This window comes from Microtus oregoni, unplaced genomic scaffold (genome assembly GCF_018167655.1).
Source record: "Microtus oregoni isolate MIOR12 unplaced genomic scaffold, Mior012 000007F_ref0000211, whole genome shotgun sequence".
Classification (NCBI taxonomy): Eukaryota; Metazoa; Chordata; class Mammalia; order Rodentia; family Cricetidae; genus Microtus; species Microtus oregoni.
In genome coordinates, this window is record NW_024543066.1 from 6,375,315 (window position 1) to 6,398,763 (window position 23,449).

The 23,449-nt window shown below is 36.5% G+C and overlaps 1 protein-coding gene across 4 annotated transcripts in view; it reads right to left on the minus strand.

Moving 5' to 3' along the window:
* Jmjd1c (jumonji domain containing 1C) overlaps positions 1–23,449 on the minus strand; it is a 174,788-nt gene that overhangs the window by 14,266 nt on the left and 137,073 nt on the right. For all 4 annotated transcript variants that reach the window (XM_041655884.1, XM_041655883.1, XM_041655882.1 and 1 more), the window contains 12 exons: positions 20,850–21,022; positions 18,313–20,492; positions 13,628–13,829; positions 11,192–11,406; positions 10,082–10,234; positions 7,326–7,415; positions 6,642–6,769; positions 6,133–6,343; positions 5,470–5,684; positions 4,597–4,875; positions 1,027–1,195; positions 258–348 (listed from right to left, as the gene is read on the minus strand). In XM_041655884.1, the coding sequence (XP_041511818.1) occupies positions 258–348; positions 1,027–1,195; positions 4,597–4,875; positions 5,470–5,684; positions 6,133–6,343; positions 6,642–6,769; positions 7,326–7,415; positions 10,082–10,234; positions 11,192–11,406; positions 13,628–13,829; positions 18,313–20,492; positions 20,850–21,022 (4,106 nt within the window). The remainder of the gene's footprint in view (positions 1–257; positions 349–1,026; positions 1,196–4,596; positions 4,876–5,469; positions 5,685–6,132; positions 6,344–6,641; positions 6,770–7,325; positions 7,416–10,081; positions 10,235–11,191; positions 11,407–13,627; positions 13,830–18,312; positions 20,493–20,849; positions 21,023–23,449) is intronic.

Here is a 23,449-nt window from a genome sequence, read left to right on the forward strand (position 1 = left end):
TAATGTTTCAATTATACCTCCCTAAACATAGCAAATTAAAAGCTCCAGCAAGAGGAGGCCTACAACAAGACACTACAGTACCCTAAACCAAGTATTTCTTCAGGACAAAGTCTTACCCATGGATGAAACTACAGAGAACTTAGTTTTTGCTTTTTAGTTATTTACTTTTATGGAGAAAAACAAACAATCAACCTTACTGCTTATATTAATAGTTACTTATACTAGGAAAAAGCCCAGTTCATCTTCCCAAGTCATACCTTGCTGGCATCATGGTCTTGAAGTCTTCTCCAGATGGGCAGTCTTTCAACTTTAAAACAACCGTTTCTCCACTTTTGTTTTTCTGCCGTTCTACAAAAATAGTAGTTAGTTATATGAGCTATAATGTAGGCCATTTTATTCGTGAAAGAAATGTAAATGGCTGTACACAGATGCTTCATGTATTAGTGTAGCACTGACACATTTTAGATTGTATGTGTGTCCAAGGAGGCTTGGATCTCCTGGAGCTGAAATTACAGGCAGCTGTGAACTATCCAAAGTGACCAAACTCGGGTCCTTTGAAGAGCTGCCCAACTATTTCTCCTGCCTCAAGATCTTAATATGGGATACATGGCATTAATCATCTAAAAGAAATTGCTCTTTAAAATACTTTTATTTGTTAATATTAGTCTTACATTTATAGTTTTTAATTTTCAAAGTGTTTAACATACACTATATAATTTAATGTCCACAATTTTTAAGGGTTACCAAAAGTCCATATTAGGAAACACAGTTTAAATTATGTCAAAAATAAGGAAATTAGTTAGGACTACAGTTAGGATTATGAACCATTACTTTGTTTCTGCGTGCTTTATTTTTTTGTCTTTTACAGACAGGGTCTTATTTTAGTTAAACTGGCCAGGGTTCTCTCTTTTTATAAACTGAAGAACAAGGTAAATATTGATACTTCATAGGTGAAGAATTCAAGTTGTTTTAGCAATTTATCATCTTAGGGTTATGAGTAAGACAATAGTGAACAAAATAACATACTTGAAATTTCTTCAAAACCATCCCAGAACTCCTTAACGTTGGCATTTGAAATAATGCTGTCTTTGCAGTTCAGGAGATCAGCTTGGTGGTCTCCAAAATCCAGACTAATTGACTCTGCCTTCCACAAGCTCATGTTCATTTTCTTATGCACACCGGACACCACTGCAGGCTTATGAATAAACACAAATAGGTAACAGTTAAAAGACGCCTGGACACTTCAAAGCTTAAGTGTACATGCATTAAGTTGCAGGCCCTCTGGCAAATTTGTGAATTAAAGAAGGCTACTTATAAATAGTTCTGGACTTGGAAAGATGCTTAAATGTGGAGTGAGAACAATAATGAGAGAACACCATGGCAAGAATGGTGCCACTTATCTATTTATGTGGCTCTTTTCTTGTTTTGACACAGGATGTTTGCAATGCAACACAAGCTGTTCTCAAGCTTCAGTTTTCTGAGTGCAGGAACTATCACATCTGCCATCACACCCAATAACATGGCATATTTGTATAGAAATTTTGATTGATAATAATTTTCAGAAAAGAAGTCTGAAGATTGCAATTATAAGTAGCAGAAATATTTTCGGAGACTACTATCTATAGGCAAACTTTTTTTTTTTTTTTTTTGGTTTTTCGAGACAGGGTTTTTCTGTGGTTTTGGAGCCTGTCCTGGAACTAGCTCTTGTAGACCAGGCTGGTCTCGAACTCACAGAGATCCGCCTGCCTCTGCCTCCCGAGTGCTGGGATTAAAGGCGTTCGCCACCACCGCCCGGCTATAGGCAAACTTTTTATAGGTACTAATCTACTGTAAGTATGCAAGAAACACATTAACACTTAAAAGTCAAGATTACAACACTGTATACACTGAATTTCTAACATTTAAAACACATTTTTTCACCTCTTCAAGAGTCCTGATAACTGAGCACAGGCATGATACCACAATTTAAGGCTAACGATTGACTATAAATGAATCTTGTCTTTTAGATCTCATGAATTCAGATTTTACAACATTGTTGAACTGAGAGACCAGTAACTAAAGATTTACTGCTTTTAAAAATCAAATAAACTATAAAAATATATTTGTTTGACTGATAAATTATTCAGTTTTTATTCCAAATAATAAAATACAGTTCTATAATGTAGAGAAATTATGAAACTATGACTTAAGAGTCTCTAAAAGATATTAACTAAGACACTTAAAATTCATCATAAAATAAAAGCCTCAATTTATAATTTTTAACTACAGAATATTGTTTTAAAAAACTGCCCTGAGTCATGTCTCTTAGAACCTGGTCTATAAAATGAGTTTCAGGCCAGTTGAGGCTACATTGAGTTTGATTCCCAGCACTTAAGCAGTGGTTCACAAACATCTGCAACTCTAGTTCCAAGAGATCCAATGCCCTCTGCTGGCCTTCACAGGCAACAGCCATGCAAGTGGTGCATAGACACACATGCAAGAAAAACACCCACATATATAAAATGTAAAACAAAACAAATCCACGATGATATCTAGTTGAATGTCCCATTAATTGTTTTCTCTCTTTTTTTAATATTATGGTTTTTTTTAAAAAGATTTATTTTATTATGTATACAATGTTCCTTCGCATGTACACCTCCATGCCAGAAGAGGGCACCAAACCTCATTACAGATGATTATGAGCCATCATGTGCTTGCTGGGAATTGAACTCAGGACCTCAGGAAGAACAGCCAGTGTTCTTAACCTCTGAGCTATCTCTCCAGCTCCATTAATTGTTTTTTCAATCAATTAATAATATGTTCTTAAAATAGGCCCAGATATTAATTACTGCTGGCAATTCATACACTAGTTTCTATACAAAAGCACTCTCATTAAGCCTTTTACGAATTTTTAGAAAGATAGCTAACTGGTATAGTAAAATAAGTCCAAGTAGAATTCTAACGCTATTATCATCTGACTTCCCAATCAGACCTCATATCTCTGGTATTATTTTCCTATAAATCTGCTGCACTGGCAATTAAATTGCCAGTTGTAGCTATCCCTTACAATGTATGTTAAAATTCCTTGATATTTAAGAGCCTTTCATTGTGATTTCTTTAAGCTGTGTATTTCTTTACCCCTCTCTTCTAGGTTCAGAACAAGCCAACCTAGTTACAGACTTCTGCAGTAACTAGTATATGTCAATTCCTTCCATACTAACTAGCAAAATCTCACTCAACTCCTAAGTAATTCACAATCACCTGTTTGAATCAGGACCTTGGCTTAGCCATTCTCTTTTCACTTTCACAGCACATTTCATAAAGTCCTTAAAATCTTTAACACATTCATAAAAATTCATGATTGTTTCCTATCAAAAAGTCCCAACATAAAATGAAGTGTTCAAAATTTCAGTTCGGCAATGGTAGCAGATTCAAAGAGACTCAAAGATATATGACACCAGTCTTGTGCATATGCAAAACCTAGATGGGGTATACACTGGGGTTGTTTTGGACTGAGTGACCATTTTCACCAAATGGGATAGGTGACTTAAAGGTGGAGAATTGCTGTCATAAAATGATTCTCCACTCATTTCACAAAGCCTACTTAGTTTTAGGTTTTGAGATGTTCATTTCAATAGTTGGGCTGGTAAGATGGTTTAGCTGGTATAAGCACTTATAGCCAAGCCTGATACTCTGATCTCAATCCCTAGAAGCCCCCCAGTGGTGGAAGAACTCCCTGAAATTGTCCACTAACATTCACATGCACACGGCACAGAAACGTCAGCATAATATTTGAAGTTAAAAAAAATATAAGTGTAGTAATGTGTTCCAAGGAGGAGGAAACAAATTAAACAATATAATACCATTAGGCAGGTAATTAATTCTGTTCATGATTTTTATATTAATCTACATATTTATATTGCTTAATATCTAAGTCATATTAAGCATTAGCCAGAACTCTGATTATCAGGAAAATCTATTTTATTTGGGCAGAAATAAAAGAAACTCTACTGAATATTAGATAAAATGAAAGCAAGGCATGGTGGTGCTTGCCTTTTATCCCAACACTTGGGGAGGCAGAAGCAGTTGGATTTCTGTAAGTTTAAGGTCAACCTTGTTTAAATAGTGACTTCCAGGACAGCCAAAGCTACATAGAAGAACCCGTCACAAAAATTCAAAAGATCTGATGAATTAAGTCAGGGTGTGCAGTCAGTGGAAAAGTGCATGCTTTACATTGGGCAGACCCTGGGCTTATCACAAGCCTATAGAAGGTTAAAAAAAATGAGTATTTTTAAAATGTTTAATAAACATTTAAAGGAAACACATCTATGTTTTCATCAGTTTAATACAATTGCTTTTCACATTACAAATTAGTAAAAGACAAAACAGAACAAAGAATTAAATTTTGTTTAACTTAATTTTAAATCTATTACTAATGCATTTCTACTCATTAACTAAAACTAAAGCTGTCTGTTAAATAATCTACTTACTTGTACAATTATATATATCTGGAAAAACCAGAAATCCAGAAAATAATAATTCTGGTAATTTGAAGTAGGTTTCCTCTTTACTCCTGCTCAGGTGCATGGAAAGTGTTAATCACTGTAGCACACTTACCTGTCCTTGTTTCCAACACTCTTTGAAAAGTTTCCAGTTATTACTATTCTTATAATCCTTAAGCCATATAATATGCTGGTCACAGATCCAAGAATGTGGTATATCACTATATAATTTATTGCTTTCATTCATGGAAGATTTTCGGTTTTCTTTAGGTTCTTCATTAGGCTCTGATTTTACATTAATCTTGGCAGTTTTATTTGGTGGAATTTTGTTTTCAACAACTGAAGCAATGATGTCATCAAGAATGTTAGGCATAGTCCGTCCACTTTTGCCACTCTATTAAAAAAACGAACAATTTCTGAAAACATTGAGGACGCTAAGTTTGGCAATGCAAGAAGTTTCGGGCTCTGAGGGAATTAGAAGTAATCATTTTGTTTTACAAATTAGTGTGAACTCAGGCAGAGGGAGTAAGGCTAAACCCTCCAAAGGGTTAAAACCTCCTGCTTTTAAAGAAAAGCAACTACAACATTTGATCTCTTTGGTAATTATTTTATTTTTCCTTTCACTTGATGAATAATTAAAACTTGCAAGTTTTACAGATATTTTCGTATAGGTCTGCTTTCCTCCACTACACATGTAACCTTCCAGTTGTAAAGAGTTATCTTAGAGCTCTCCTGCACTCCCAACATTCCACCCGAGAAAAGATGGAAGACTCCAGCTTTAAATTTTGAATTAGAATGAGACCAGACCTAGCTATTTACTACATCTGCATCTTTTCTGTTAGAACACAAGTAACCATCAAATCTCTATACAAATTTAAAGCCCAAATTTAAAACCAGAGGCTGGAGGGATAGCTAAATGGAATGACACCTGCATAGCATGTGTGAAAAACCCCAAGTCTAACAAACAATAAGTAGTTGTTATACTCACTGAGGCTCCCATTGAATACACTGGAGCAAAGGCAATGCCAGCGTCTGTGGAGCCCACTCGAAGCTTGCCAGCTGTAGTAGTCAGCAAATCACGCAGGGTTGAACCCTGTTCGTTGTTCTGGGAAGCTGGAGGTGATGCACTGTCATTTGGAGAGTCAGAGGCATCTTGTTCTCCCTCTTCTTTAATTTCCTTTTCAAGAGCAAATTCGTTGTTTTCTGAAATATAGTTTAACAAAAATTGCGCAGATATTTAATAGTAAAGTATAGGAAAACCAGGTACCCTGCACTATAGAGTGAAGAGTGAAAACCTGCTGTGGCACCAGTTCATTCACCCGACCACAAAGCAGATGAGTTACAAAGAAGACAAACTTTGAATGAAAAGGTCTTCCTCGGTATCTCAGATTTGTTGCTGCGGATGAAAACAGTCAAGCACTAGCAGAAAATACAATTAATTTAGAAACAGAGTGTTCTGTTGGTTTTGAAAACTTCATAAATGAGCACATAACTAATTTTAATATCATCAATCTTAGGGAGGGCTGGTTCTTATTAAAGAGGGCAAATACTTTCTTGATCCTAAGCTATAAAGCAAATTATTTACAGTTCATGCACACTAAGTACACTGGTATACCTCAGCCCTTGAATACAAACTTCAACAGTTGGTTACCTTGTTTTTCCTCTCTGGCTTTTTGTTCAGCAAGATCAGCTAGCCAGTGCAGCGGTGACTGGGACTCTGGAGGGGTCAACCTGCTGTCTGTGCTTACACTTCCAGGGCTGCTATCGCCATTACTCTGAGATTTCTGGGGAGTGGTCTGCTGCTGAGATTCGGGCATGCACAGAGAACTTTTATTACTGTGGTTCAGAACATTCTGTAAAACCTATAAGGGTGAGACAGTTGAATTTTCAAACACTATTTCCCCAATTATTCAGAGTTAAAAGCAGTCATTAAAAGACATCTACACAATTAAAAAAACACAAACCTAGAGCAAAACTTTTTTGGCTTTCTTTTGAGATAGTCCCACAGCATATCCCAGGTTAGCCTAGAACTCATTTGTGCAGCTACAGCTAGCCTTGAATTCAAAGCAATTCTGCCATGCTGGATCATTTAACTGAGTTTCAAACACCGAAAGCTGTGTCATTTAACTATAGGCTGTATATGAATACTTTTGTACTTACTTGAGACACACCATTTATTGTAGGAAAATTTCCAACTTGTATGTTCTGTTTGTTAGTACAGTGACAATGGGATTTAATGCCATATTTTTCCCTAAGTACATGCATGGCATCAAGAAGATCTGTCAACACTGTAAAACAGAACAGCAGTTAGTAAAGAATACCACTGGCTGTTAAGAGCACACACTTTCCTTAGTATGTTCGAGGACCTGGAACAGCAGAGTACTTGTGATTTCTCACAAGTATCTATTATTCAGTAATACCCTTCCAAATAACACAAAACTACCACCACCCAAATTTGTATTAATTTCTTATAGTCTCATTATTAAGGTATCAGTATGCTCAAAACTTGTAGGAAGCTTCACTATATCCAAACTTTATCATTATTCAATTTCCCTCTTCCATTGTTTCTGTGTGGTTTTCTATTCTGAGTCTAAGAAAGGACTTTTCCTGTCTTTATTAAATATAAGAGTTGCTATAATTTTGAAGACAGTTCAATTAGTTAAGCCATACTTTTCCAAAAAAATACTTGCTTTTGGGGTGGGTGGGTTGGGGGTTGACCCTAACACTTGTTGTGTGCATAACCAAGGTTGTCCTCAAACACATGGCAACCACAGCCTCTGAAATGCTGAGCTTACAGGTACTCATCACTATGCCCAGTAGACACAACTGGAGATCTAGACTTACCAGAACCAGGTATAATTTGAGTCGGCATTAAATGTTTATGATCGTGAGGCTGTCCTTTCACACACTTCATCCAAGCATACAACTCTTTATCTGTAAGATAAGATACCTTGTTTTCAAGGAAATTCTTTTTTAAGTATAAAAGTGGTTTTAGAGTTGCATAAAATTGCAGTGGCAGTCTTCTATTTTGCTTTGTTCTATTTTTAAATAACTCAGAAAAGATACTTAACCACCTGATGAATCTTGATAAAAGCACCGATTGACATAGGAAAGGGGTTGTGTGTAGAAACACTTTCTAAAATGACTATTCTTTGCTATTGTTAATGTAGAGGTCACTTCTAATTTCTGATTCCAAACTGTAGTTGCTCTTCTTTTGACTCTTAGTTATTTTCTATGCATAAGAGATTATTCTAGACTACTTATACTGATACAGGTTTAAGGACACTGCTACCTTATTTTGCTACTGTTCAATAAACACTGATATGAGTCTTGGGATGAGTCCTTATCTAATATGTACAGGGCTATGGATGAAATAACTACCAACATGCAAGCAAAACAAACAAACAAAGTTTTAAGACACAAAAAAGATTAACACTCTATAAAGCCAGTATTAATTGCTATTACTGATCTCAAAACAGGCTTCCTACATCGAGCTGCAATGTGAGGTATAGCATGGACATTACATATGCCTCAGAGAGCTTTATGAATTTACTGACACAGGCAACTACTTACAATGTGGATCTAAGAGCTTCAAAACAAAATGAAACAAAACAAATTAAAAAAAAAACCCACAAAGCTCAAGCAATTCAGCATAAATCCTAGAACTGCTTCATTAAAATCCTAGATTAAAAAACTGAGATTAATTTTTAGTAAATAGACTCCAGAAGCATTCCTTCATAAGGCCGAAAGGGAACCTACAGCTAGTGTTTACATTAGTTACTTAAGTTGATTCACATTATGTAACAGTACACATTGAACCTACCCTCTCTGAGTTTTAAAAAAGCTTTTAATGGAAAAGTCAAACAATATACAAGGACATGTACTCAGGGCACAGGTTATATGCTTGAAAGACTAATAGGGTCTCTAACAAGCTTTATAGCTCCCAACTAGACAGTAAAATGGAAGCTAACAGCAATCTTATTTATTATAAACATTCCACCATGTTTAAAAGGGGGGGGGGACTGTTATGGAGTATACACTATAACAATATAAAATAAGCCTTTAAAATCTGACAAAGGAGAAACAAAAGTCCCAAGAACTGGACAAAAAGAACATGTGCCCTACCTCTAAGCTACACCACCAGACCCAAAGAAGCTATTTAAATGCCAAGGTGTAATTCTTAACATGGTTGTAAAACTTTATTCACTTTTACTCTCATAGCCCAGGAAAATACAGTACAAAATTTTCAGAAATGCCTATACATACTTAGGTCTTATTGGTAGTAAAAAACATATAAGAAAAAGGTTGAGGGGCTGGAGAGATGGCTCAGTGGTTAAGAGCATTGCCTGCTCTTCCAAAAGGTCCTGAGTTCAATTCCCAGCAACCACATGGTGGCTCACAACCATCTGTAAAGAGGTCTGGTGCCCTCTTCTGGCCTTCAGGAATACACACAGACAGAATATTGTATACATAATAAATAAATATATATATATATATATATTTTTTTTTTTAAAAAAGAAAGGTTGAGAAAGTCAGGCAATTCTACCAACGGGAAAAGACACTGATGCTAAGCCATGGTTCTTCCTAACAACCAAGCCTAGAACACTGGAATGACACAGCATTTATCCCTTCGACAGTTTCTAATCCCTACACTTCATCCTAACTTTGCCTATAACTAACTAATGGATACCATGACTGAATAGCTACTTCCTAAACAGTCTTACAGCACACCATTGTTCTCTTTTTGAAAAATATATAATGATAAACAGGGTCTTATTATAGACCCCGAACTGAACTTGAACATGAGTCAATCTTGCCTCAGTTTCATGTACGACAATACCTGGACAGTAGTATTCTTTTTTTTTTAGTGGTGGGGACTGAACCCTCAGTCTTGTACATGTTATGCAAGTATACTATCAATAGTTACATAAAAGGCCTGTGGCAAGCCTTGATACATTTAGTATTTCTTTTAAAACTGTATCTTCAACTACATTAGTAAGTGAAATACTAATACCATTTTGTGTCTAAAAATTATAGACAACAGTTTCAAAGTCTGTGCTAGAAAGATTTATGGGATAGCTGAGTATGCTGGCACACACTTTTAATCCCAGCACTCAGGCAGGTGGATCTCTGAGTTTAAGGCTAGACTGGTCTACAGAAAGTTCCAGGACAGCCAAGGCTACACAGAGAAAGCCTGTCTCCAAACATCAAAAACCAACCAACAACAACAAAAAGATTTGATAAAGGGCACTAAAGGCGGTATATTCTTGAAAAAGTTGTTTAAACATTAAAAAGACTGATAAGTGACTTAACAGAAATGACTTCTCAATTAGAAGATTTTTGAAAGATATCAGGAACTGTGAAATGGATTATGAAAGCAAAAAGACCTTGGCTAAATTTGAACTTATTGACTTAAGAATTTCAGAGGGTAAAAGATGAAGACGGGAAGCTTCATTCCAAATGCAGACACTACCAAAGCGAGGCAGGTTCCTCTTCCTTACCCAAATGTTATGACTACCCACAATGTAACAAACCCACAACTAAGGAAGGACATGAGTAATAGAGTATCTCCACTTAATCCCATTAAGCTATGTGCCAACCTCTAGAACTCTTCCTTTCCTTGGCCTTGTAACAATCCAAGCAAGCCACGAACCCACACTTGCGGCAGACCCAGTGGACATTAAACAGTGTCGCTTCACACGCGTCACACATCTCCCGGACACCTCGCACTGCTCTTTTCCAGGCAATTTTGGCTGAAATATGGAGAAAGCAGCAATTAAAGGCAAGCATGTTGTCTGGTGCACTTTTGTATAAAATACAACAAAAGTAAAGATGTGACAATAAATCAATAATGTCTATGGCTATCTTCATGTAAAAACAGAGTAGATCCTTGTTTCTCTATTCTAGGACAGCCACAAACCAACTGTCCTCCTGCTTCCACTTAATGAGTATGAGGATTATACTCAAAAGCAGGTATCCTGAAAATGAGCACAATTCTTTAGAAGATCCAGAAAGAATCCTAAGTAAATATTTAAATGGCTGGCTTATACCCAAAACAGGGTTACTACCACGTGTGTAGTACTGCATGGCTGGTGGGATCTTTGACCTTAACCATTGGATAGTAAGCACTCATAGCCCTCTTTTCAGTTATGACACAAAAATACAATGTTTCTAATTATTGCTAGATGTACTTTTGCAAACAATCCACTGATTTTAGGGGAAAAAAGATAAGAGGGAAAAGTGTACACTGAGAGCATATGCCACACTAGTGCTCACTGATGCCAAGTGCTTTACGTTAAAGTGAACAGAATCCATGGAATTAATTTGTAAACAAGTAGTTTAACTTTTCTGTTTACAGGTCTGATATTTAAAGACATCTGCAAAAAGTTATAGTTAAACAAGAAGTGGAGATTCAAATATAAAAAACTGATCATGAATACACAAAAATGATACTGTACAACTTTTCATGTAAATGTAAAAACATTGTCATACTAGTCCATGTTGTAGCAGTTATAAAAACATTGTGATTTCATGAATAATCGGTTCAACTTCAAAAGGGAATTATCTGTATTTCAAGTATGTAAGAGGTGGCATTATCACAGCCCAAATACCAATAAAATTAGGTAAGATGGGACTTACAGATTAAGCACAATACAGAGAGAATTCTTTAAAGGAAATCTGTAGAGTGTATGTTATATTAACTTCCTTACCATCCTTTTTCACCCAGGACAAAGCTGTTTTCTCAGATGTTACTAACTGACAGAACTTATCACCTATTATATCCAAGATATATTTAGAGGTTTCAACATCTATTTCATCATCTTCATAATTTTCATGTGTCCACAAACTCATGGCTTCATCATCATATTGGTCAGGAGAAGAGAAACCATCTATCCTGACCACTCCATTTTTACTAAATGACAATCTGAAACAATAAAACATAAAACCATTAGATAATAAGATTAGAACTAATTTTTATGTTTCTACATTATAAATGTTATAATTTAAAACCATGAAATAGAATGGCTTCTCACAAGTACGTAAGTTATTAATCAATTACAAGCCTCGGGCACTATTTAGTGGCATGGTAAGCAGAACTGACTTTACATTATTTCAAGAGATGAAAGTTAAAGAATCTAAAGCTCACTGGTACAGCAATTACCCAGCAGGCACAATGGCCTGATTTCCAACTTTCAATAGGGCAACACCAACCATTTATTATTAGGTAACTACAGTCAGCTGTTAACTATTGGGAACACTGTCCAAACAGTATTATGAGTAAGAGAGTCAATATGTCTGCCCAATGTTATCAAAGCAGTATTGTTATTTTTTGCTTTCTCTTTCACACCCACGCAATGATATACATTACAACCCAGCCTGGCTTTGAAGCAGAACCAATTTTCCTGTGAAAGCTCCCTGAGTTCTGGAATTATAAGCATATACCACAATGCCTGCCTGATGTGTGATTTTTTCAACTATCCTTTCTTAGTCTAAAATTGAGAAAGTTAAAAATGTCTGTAATCATCTTGGAATTTTTAGTTTATCATCATATACAGCTTTTTACTTTTGTGAGATGTTTAGTTTTTGAGATAAGCCTTAAACTTCTAAACCCTTATTCCTTTTCTCTGATAAGCATCACTGATTTTAGGTTATTTGAATTATCGTCAACCAGCTTTGTCATTATCAGAACATTTCTTTTTGTCAAATCCAAGGCTTTCTCATCTTCCTCAAAACTACTCCCTCGACACCACTGCAATTTCTTCCACACTTGTTTGAGCACCACTTCCTGTAACTGTAACATCTTCCTAGTCTGCCTTGCCTTTAGGGACTGCTGGCCACAGACTCCGAACTAAAGTGGAAAAAAAAAAAAAAAGAATGCATGGTTTTTGTTTTGTTTTTTTGAGATAAGGTCTCTCTACATAGCCCAGGTTGAACTGAAACCCACAGAGATCAGACTGCTTCTGGTACATCTGTGGAACAGTAAGAACTATGTGCAACTAACTACCTTATCTCTTTAACGTTCGTTAAGTATCCACACATTTTCAAATCAAACAGCTTTGCTGTAATCCTTGACAGGTTATAAACTTCACAGAGGCACCGAGGACCAAAGACGATATTCAAGAACAAGAATAACAGATTTTAGAATGGGAGTTTTCACTGGTGGAATTACCTAGATCTCTGTTTTGTTTTGTTTAAAGATTTATTTATTTATTATGTATATATTCTACCTGCTTGTGTACCTGCACCCCTGAAGAGGGAACCAGATCTCATTATAGATGGTTGTGAGCCACCATGTGGTTGCTGGGAATTGAACTCAGGACCTCTGGAAGAAGAGTCAGTGCTCTTAACCACTGAGCCATCTCTCCAGCCCTAGATCTCTGTTTTTTAATCAAGTTTATGAATGAGGTTTTACATTTAAAGTACTTAGCAATATTTATATTAAACTAATAAATTAATCTATAATGATTTTTATATTCTACTAGCAAACTTGTGAACTATGACAGTATACATTAGCTATAATATGTTTTGTTTTGGTCTTTGTTTTTAGAGCCAGAATTTCCCTGTGTAGCTTTGGAGCCTGTCCTGGAACTCACTCTGTAGCCCAGGCTGGCCTCGAACTCAGAGATCTGCCTGTCTCTGCCTCCCTAGTGCTGGGATTAAAGGCATGTGCCACCACCTTCAGGCACATTAGCTATAATATATAAGTGTATATTTAACAAAAGTTATAAGCACTCCTATGTAAGAAGACAATGACATGTTTTCATAGCCAAGACAGTTTTTATCTGCATTTACAGAGAACAATGTTTACTTAAAAGTAGTATGTTAAACAATTTTGGCAAAAGCAAATACCTTTTAAAGAAATTTTTAAAGTCAAGAACTGGATATTTTCTTGCCATTTTTAGAAAAAAAAAACACTAATATTTCTGATTAAGGAAGAATTAATCTTGCAGAAGGAGGATGCAGGAACATAGTGACTGAGCAATAATGTGGCGAGGCTACAGTCAGCAGCGTAACAGTGCAGCATGACTAGGACTGTTCACACTAGGTCACAACTAAGACACACTCCCAGATCCAGAAAAGGGCTCTTAAAATCCCAGTACAATTCCCAATACCCTTACCCTGCCACTTCCTGTATTTTGACTTACCTTCTAAAGTAGTAAAATCTACAAAATACTGGTGAGTGAGTTGATTCTTCTCCTTTTTTACTACGAATAAGTCTACATTCTCGGCACTTTTGTAAATTGGGCCCTATCTCACAGCAAGAGTCATCTTGCAAAAAGGATTCTCCAGTTTGCTTCAGCTTTTTGACTTTGCGCCAGTCTTTCAGCACTGAACGAGGAATACCAGCTGTAACATTAGAAGGAAATTATTAGCAGGATTATATTTTACAAAAAGGAATACTCTTTGGGATTAAATCCTAGTTGATTACACTCAATTTCAGTTACCTGATGGACAACTGCTCAAGTCTACAACATCCTTTGTTTACCTGCTCACCCATTCTAACCAGACAGGAAAGGAAGGCAGCATACCCTCTGGTGATAGGAAATCTTTAAGCATTGCATATTCAGATAAATATAATACCAAATACAAGAATCATCCACACTAATACACACTTAGCTTAAAAGAAGCTTGTCAGCAGGTGTGGAGGTCATGCCTCTAGCTCTAGCACTTGGGAAGCCAGGGCAGGATGAGCACATATGCAAGGCCAGCCTGAGATATCTAGTGAGTGTCTCAAAAAAACACTACCATCACCAAAAAACAGTCACCATCTTTAGCTTGTGACAAGAAATTGTATTTGACATCAATATATCGATGAGAACAGTATCTTTTGGGGAAAAAAGGGTTTGAAGAAAGAAGAGGTCCATAATATGAACTGGAATTAAAAAATAAAATGAATACACAAAGCAATCAAACTGGTCCCTATTACGAGTATTCTAAAGCGCAGGCGTGAAGGCAACCTTTGCAAACACAGTGAGATCCCTTCTCAAGTGTAAAAAGGAAAAACAAGCCGGGCGGCGCTGACGCACACCTTTAATCCCAGCACTCGGGAGACGAGGCAGGTGGATCTCTGTGAGTTAGAGGCCAGCCTAGTCTAGGAGAGCTAGTTCCAGGACTGGCTCCAAAGCTACAGAAAACCCGTCTCAAAAAAACTAAAACAACAACCCCCCCCCCAAAAAAAAGGAAAAACAAAACAACCTCTCAAGTTGAGTACAGTCTAATATTTGTAGGTAAAAGATTTATTTACCACATTCAGCACCACTGTTCCTGTTTATTAACAGGAATTAGCAAGTAAAGGAGCATTAGCTACAACAATCAGTCATCTGTATACCAGGAGCAAGCTGCAGTCCAGAAGAATCCACAAAGTACGTACAAAACTATAATTCTACCCATAAAAATCTAAAAGATAGCCATTTAAGAGCAAGTTTTGTTGCCAAAAAACTACTCTTTTGAAACCAGAAATGTCTTCTAGAAAACTCCTGTCTAGAAGTCCTACTGATATCTATTTATTGATAGTGTAAACAATGTAATTATACATACATACACAATCACTCGCGCATAGGTACAACGTTTAAAGCTGGATTAAAGTACTAAGGTCCTTTTAAGATTGCTGCTTATTTCTCATTTCCCTCTTTTTAGTCTTTATCTTAGGGCCAGAAGTCATTAGCCCAGTATACAATACGCTCATGTACATAGCACATGATAGTTACTGACATGGTATAAAGACGTTTCCAGGGCTACAGAGATGGCTCTCCAGTCAAGAGCACTGGCAGTTCTTCCAGAAGACTAAGGTTGAATTCCCAGCACCCACATGGAATTTCACAAACTTCAATTCTACTTCCATGGGATCCAGTGCTATTTTCTGGGCTCCACAGGAACCAGACACACATGCAGTGCACAAATATTCAGGCAGGAAAACACCCATACACATAAAATAAAAATAAATCCTTTAGCCGGGCGGTGGTGGCACACGCCTTTAATCCCACCACTCCAGAGGCAGAAGCAGGTGGATCTCTGGGAGTTCGAGGCCAGCCTGGTCTATAAGAGCTAGTTCCAGGACGGACACCAAAGCTACAGAGAAACCCTGTCTTGAAAAACCAAAATAAATAAATAAATAAGTAAATAAATAAATCCTTTCCCCCCTAACGGTATTTCTTCTTCAATGTATTAAGAAAGATCTTATGGACTTTATTAAAGGTGTCAGAATTCAACCATTTGCTTACTTTTAAGTTGATTACACTAGAGTAAACTGAATGTAATCTGTTTCTATTCTTTGTACTAGAAATTTTCATTAATTAATATATTTTAACTCTAGATGATGGAACAGCTTAGAATGTGAAACCCCGTTAACATTCATTGTAAAAATTTAAACAGTACCATGATTTTTTAAAAAGACACTTGAAGGCAGTTCTTAATTATGTGATACTAAAACAGGCACCTTTTAATTAAAAAAAATGAATAAAGTATAAAGGCTTTTGTTACTATAATTCTTCTATGCTAAGCCAAACAAGACAATACTGAACTTCTTTTAGGAACTTAACAGTAGCATTTGCTTAAAATACAGCATCATCCTTTAACTCTAAATGTCCTGATAATCTGTCTAACAGTCAGAACCTTGAAGACCTAGGTTTTTATTAAATTCAGACACCTGCCTACTGAAGAAAACTGGGGAAGAAGAAAATGAGAGATAAATAAATACATGCTAACCATTGAGTTCTTAAATGCCAACACTATAAATGTATTTTTGGATACAGAAATTAATTCAGATTGTAGGCGAGCCACATTTAGATACATCAATAAGTATATTGTAAATATACTCAAATTTATTGACAGTTTTAGCACATAAAGTAAATATTATTTGGGAAAGGCAGTCAATTTTCAATTAAAATGAAAGGCAGATGTATGCCAAAACACTAAAGTAAAGCAATGGTAGCTGCCTATAGAAGGTACTAAGATTTATTTGTATGGGTATTTAAAATATATTATTAGTTATAAAACTTAAAATTATAATCAAGTTAATTATAATTAGTTATAATTATAATGTATGATATTATAACAATCATGTGAAATTCTCTAACATGCAAGTCTAACTTGTTCTTCAAGCTGTTCATGACTAAAAATAATTCCATTAAACGATGAGGAGAAAAAAAGCCAAATTTCATCAAAGAAGTATATATATCCAGATTTTAAAATTCTGGCTTGTGAAAATATCCTATGCTAAGCAATTTTTCTGGATGGGTCAGATGCAAACTAACCCTACCTTTAATTAATAAACTGTTAATAGTCAGAATCAACATAACTTTCAAACAAATGGGATTTAAAGTACCTGGTCTGAAACTAAATATTTGTCAGCAAATTAGGAGACTTACTAAGCATTACAACCTGGGGTACTGAACACTCATTCTGGCCACTATCTGAGAGCATCACTTGGAAGCATATATACTTAGTATTGATATAAAAAGAATAAACAAAACATTAAAAAATAATTTTATTTTTTTTTAAATTTATTTATTATGTGTACAATATTCTGTCTGTGTGTATGCCTGCAGGCCAGAAGAGGGCACCAGACCTCATTACAGATGGTTGTGAGCCACCATGTGGTTGCCGGGAATTAAACTCAGGACCTTTGGAAGAGCAGGCAATGCTCTTAACCACTGAGCCATCTCTCCAGTCCTCTAAAAAGTAATTTTATGAATTTAACTTCAAAAGCATTTTCAAATTGTTTAAAGCTATTTTCTTGAAGCTTAAAAAAATCTAAATGCCCAACTCAAAAGAAATACATGGATTAAAACAACTCCTGGCCACTAAACTTCCTGTGAACTAGTCTTAGGGAATAAGGAGAAACAGGAGAAAGAAAAGGAAACATTATAATCTGATATTCAAATCAATGCAGGTGTCCTTTATTGCCAGTCCCTCTCTGCCTTCTGACTGTACTTGCACTGTAGGATCTAGCTGAGCTTGTTCTTTTCTATGATTCTATCCTTATGTTTCTTCTACTTCACTTTGCCTTTGGTTCCACACAGTCATGTGAGAAAACTTCACTATGAATTCAGACACAAATAGGGGAGGGGGGCTTCAAGCACCCAAGCAATTATGGGAGTACTGCTTGCGGATCCACACTGTCACAAATGCTTTGTATATGGGATTGATTACACAGACAGAGTGAAACTGTTAAGTGCTTTCTGCATTATGAAACAAATCTACAAATAAATAAGCAAAATGAGGAAAATTACTTCAAAAGACATAAAGAAACATTTTATAATGACTATTGCTGGTAATCATTCTTTACTTTGTCCAGCTTCAGCCACAAAGGAAACCAAAATTCTGGCAAATTCATTGTGGATTGTTATTATTATTACATGTTATTGCAAATATTATTTATTGTGGAAGTGCTTATTGGAATAATCACAAGTTTCTATTTTTAACTTCACCCACTGTTACCAATGGGAATTTCCACCTTCACACTACTACTAAGTACTGTGTGCACAGGCTAAGTATGAATTATTTTCTAACTAAATTATGCCACAGCTAAGCAGTTTATTATCAGGAGTACATTTTTGTAGTGTAATAATCAAAGATATAGTTTGACATGTCTGAGAAAAATCAAACATTATGAACAATTCCTAAATTACACATTGGATTGCATGTGACAACTGCCAGGAAAAACATCTCTTAAAAATGAATGGAGAGCTGAGTCTTCTCTCTTTCCTTTTGCAGGACACATAGGAAACGCAGAAATGAAGTCTAAAAACAAGACCTAGGAGTCGCATCATTACTGCAAGGACACGCAGTTAAAGCCCATTTTAACTGTGATAAACAAACAATTACTCACCATTACTGCTCTGCAACTTCAGCTTACTTTTCTCCTTGGCACTCCTGCTGAGAACGCCATTCGGTTTCAAGTCTTCTTCAATCTCGCCTTTCCTTCTCTGCAGATCGTTCTGCTTCTTTTTATAAGTTGGCTTAGGCTGCCGTTTAGTCCTTTGCTCCGACTTGCTCTCACTTTCATCTGAGTCCCCACTTTCAGAGCCAGATTCGTAAGTTCTTTTGGTTTTTCTCCTGCTGGCTTTATCATCTCTTCCATACTTATCTCCTGTGACTCTGCTATCTACACTATTTTGTATATCATTAGATGTAGAAGCTATTAAATTGACAGAACATGGCTTAATAATTTCTGATACAGAATTCCCTGAACTTTCCATTTTGTTAGTATTTTTATCTTCTTCTGAATGTCTGGTGAGCCAGGCCTTCTTCAGTTTAGTGTGGTAGTTGGGCTGACTGGTCTGGGCTGCTGGCCCATTTCCTACAGAGATTGCTTTGTTACTTGTACCACAAATCATGGTGCTATCCAGGGGAAAAGAGGCTGCTGCTGTCTGATTTCTCACAGTATTAAGTTCAGCCTCACTGACATTACTATTTTTATACTGAGCTGCAGCCAATGCTGCCTTGTGCTTTTTTAAATGAATAAAATCAGTTGTGCCTGAGAAGCCAGAGCTAGGCTGACCACCACTACCACTCCCTGCCTTACTACAGGCCACAGTGACTGGCCCCGGGGTGCTGACTTTGCATTCCTTTGTTTGGGCCACTGCTTGAGTAACACTTTTTGAAGGAGTACATTCTAAGGATGTAGAGGCCAAAACGGTATTTGATAAAGAATAAACTGTTTCTGAACCACCCAAGCTGGAAACACTGGTGGTAGTGGCAGCAGATGTGAATACGTCTGTTTTGGTATTACAGACCACATTTACAGCAGACATGACTGAAATAGGAACACTGCCCTGGGAGACAGCCTCAACATTTTTTTCAGATTTCACATGAGCATTTTCTAAATTCACATTTGGCAGAATGACTCTTCCAGTCTCTCCGGATTCTGGTTTGAGGTAATCTGTTTTACTTGCCCCAGATGAAGATCTTTCACAAACTCTATCTTTAGAAGCTAATGGTATTGATGGAACACTATCAACTTTTGTACTAGATGGTGGACGGACAATGACAGATGCCACGGCAGCCTGTGACTTTCCACTGCTTTTTTCCACAGGCCACTCAGCCTTCTCCTTGCTGAGGTTGTTGTTAGACTTCCACGTTTCTGTTAAATTCTGATCAGAAGAACTCTTAAAATTTGCTTGGGAGTCTTTTGGCTCAGGAATTAGAGTTGGAGGCTTCTGGGATTCTTGAACTTTGGTGCCAGCGTTTACCGGCATCACTGGGGTCAGAGTTGGAGGGGAAAGGCTACTGTAGCTACTTTCCTTTCTTTCCAAACTGTGATGGATTGGTGGGTGGAACACTGGTGCCCTATGCAAAGCAGGCATACTGCGAAGTGCATTTGTAGAAGAGACAGTCAAATGGGTGGGACTTCTACAATCACTTCTGAATGTTGTTACTGAGTGAGATGCAATCTGATGGGGAAGATGGTCTGGTATCTTGCTTACTAAAGTTTCACTTTCTGGTTGGTGTTTAATCAAAGGTGGAGGCTTTGAAAGAGATGGTATAAATGAAAGAGATTGTGGATTGGCTGCTGCAGAAAGGTTATTCTGTTTTTCAGTGTAAATATTTGAAACTTCTTTGGACGGGTAGGACCTTGGTGGCTCATTGACCACACTATTAGATAATGTAGTGAAATAGTTACTTTGGGGCAAACTCTGAGGCACTGAGTGCTTCATCTTATAAAGCTCTGATACCGAGCGTTCCACATCTTTATCTTGTTTGATGGCATGGCTTTTAGGACTAGAAGATGATGGTGCTACCCTGGAGTAATTCTCTCTTTCAACCTCAGGCCCCTTGATTTTAGTTGTAAAAGGGGCAACATCAATACTCTCTTGAAGAATCCGACGATGTTCCTCCTTGTATTTGTTCAGTCTCTCTCCAGTCTCCTGAGGTGGCCTCGGACCCACAAAATGCCTATGCAAGTGACAATCCTTTCCTCCCTGTGACCTATTAAGATCCAGGTCACTTTTCACTGATGTGGATGCATTACACCGTAATGGTTCCATGAAAGCTTTCCTCTCCAATTCTCTACAAAGAAAATACAGAAAAGATTTCTATAATCACTTTTTCATACAAAACACAAGAAAGTTTTTAATCAAATGTTATTCTATTATGAAAACAAACAGCTTTGTTCATTCTTTAAAATTGGAAGGTAGACCAGTATGAAAAGAACACAGCCCCATATAGTAGACTACCTGGAAGGCTGAGGCAGGAGGATTGCATGAGTTTGATGGTAAACTGATTCAACAAGCCAAAACAAAATGAAAATTATCTCTTCAAAGTCTAGTTTTGACACCAATTTTAGAAACTATCTAAATAAGTGAACTAAGAAAACTCATGATAGTCAAAACCATTTTGTTAAGTTTTAAACATTGGTGAACTTACTCTTTGTGGTGATCTACTAAGGTTTTTGCCACTGGTGAACTGGAATGCACTGTCATTTTATGAGGTCGATGAGGCTCTGCACTAGAAGGTCTGACAGGAATGTGACTAAGTAATCCAATACCATCTGTTGAGGTCACAGGAGTAGGTTGATGTAACCAAGGACTGGGAGAATTCTATTAAAAAACAAAAACAAAAGGCCTAGATTTTAGTTATTAAAAAAAAAAAGCTAAATTCTTGTGTTGAGTATGGTATCATGCACTTAATTCCAGTACTCAGTTTCATAGAACTTCTGACCGCTGCATTTTTATGTGAAGCCTGACATTTTTGAAAAGGAATCTGGTGAGAAATACTCAATTCTTTAGCCAACATTAAGCATACAAACTTTTCATATTCTGTTGAAAACCAAATAGCATTAAACTAGTAACATCTAGAAATATTTCTTCACGAAAAGCAGATATTAAAACTACCTACCATAAGTTGACTGTAAATGATGTTCACAGACCTAATTTTGACTTCCTATAATCCCAACAACAGAATTTGCTGTTCACAGAAAAACCAGAATGTTAGCCCTAAAACATTATTCTACTAGAAGCAGAAATTATAATCAAGTTTGTCTGTCAATTTTTCCAAAGAATAAAAACTCTGTAAGAGTTTCTGCACAACTCCCAGATCATTACATTTAAGGCCTAAATGTGTTCCACTGTATTCTATAAGCTTGATACTGTTAGTCCACTATAGTTGGAGGTGTGGAAGCATAACACAGTCTTCCACGACAGTATGTTGCCTTCTGGTAAGTTGGTGTTTATACGGTGACAGCAACATACACGTTATATCCCATACATCTGATTACATGTTTAAAAGCTGTTTTCTATACTGTGACTCAATATAACTTTGTAAATCTGTCATCAGGGTGAGTCATATACCAGGAAAATTCAAACCATAGTTATTTTGACTAAAAGGAATCAATCTTTTAACTCACAACAATAACATAAGGGTAGCATGTATCATGAAGATAGCTTAATGGTAAGCTATAGCTCTAAATCTCACAGGAGAATAATGGACAAAATGATGCACAGACAGAACACCAAATATAAAATGACAGAGAAGGCCGTAATTATACAAGACTCAGAAGTCTGGAGTCACAGTATTGTGACAGTGATGGGAGCTTCCGCCTTATGAAGTAAAGTTATCTCTCCTGACCTAGCGGCTTTGGCTTCCACTGTCTCATCACCTAATCACAGACATGTTAAGTGATCTTTCTTTTGCTTAAAATGTTATTTTAGCTTACTTTTTGCATTATAATTTTACATAAATAAATAAATACCTGACTAGCATTACATAATTTTATGGTTTTATGAACAGTTTGTAAAGTCCTTAGATCTGTTTTCCAGAGTTTGGAGTTTATGGAACAAGAGTCAAACCCATCTGCTGCCTCTTGGATCTGTGCTCTTCTAGCCTATTTGTGCAGTTCTAACTCTCTTTATGGTACACAAACAAGAGTGAAGTGTGAGTGCAATGTGCACATGGATCACCAGGCTTGCTTTAAATTCTGAAGTGAAAAATGTGGTTAGTAATCTTCCTTGAATTAGATTATGTAATTTCTACATTTTAATAGGACTTAATAGAATACATGATCAATAATACATGATCAAAGACGCAAATAGATTCAGAACCCCATCATCTCAGAAGCAAAATCAAGACATCCATACTTGTGATTATGGAAACACAACTCTAGAATCAAAATCTTACCAATACTAAATGTGCCAGTGTTGGAGCAGAACCTAACAGTCACTATTAATTTCATTAAAGGAACCTAAAGTTCATATGAAGGCAAACTAAAAAAGCATTAACAGAGAATAAACCACAGGAAATACCTTTTAAAAGTATTTGACTGACAACTGCTTAGTTGGTGTCCCTCACTATCATCAACCATTATAACTTGGGACTAATGAGTTTGGTGACCTCATTACTGCCACCTAAAATTACAACAGCTTTTCTAACCAACTTCTGACACCATGACGACAACCCATGTCTACTGTCATTTCCAATGTGATGCTAAATACACATAATACTAATCCTGAAATAAATGAGAAGTCAAGCAGCACCAAATATGACTCCCAAAATATTTTGGATCTTGCTCAGAACATGGCATGGAAAGTGTTAAGTACATCCCATCTTCATGGTAGCACTATTCTCAAAAGCTAAGTAGTGAAAATACCTCAAATGTCCACTAACAATGAATGGATAAAATGTGGCAGGCTTAGTGGTAAAGCTCTTGACTAGCATGGATAAGGTAGCATGGATAAGGTCCCAGCATGAATGAATGGTTTGTCTACCTATGTTCACATGAAATAAAATAGAATGGTGCCTTTAAAAAGGTCACCTAATAGTTATGCAGTGGAGGCACACACCTTTAGTCTCAGCACTTGGAGAGGCAGAGGGGGTGGATCTCTGTGAGTTCCAGGAGAGCCAGGACTGTTAAAGAAACCCTGTCTTAAAAAAAACCAAACAAATAAAAAAATAAAATAAAAAGGGCACCTGTCTGTCTCCTGTGTCAATATGGATAAACTTCAAGGTCATATTAAACAAAGTAAGAGAGA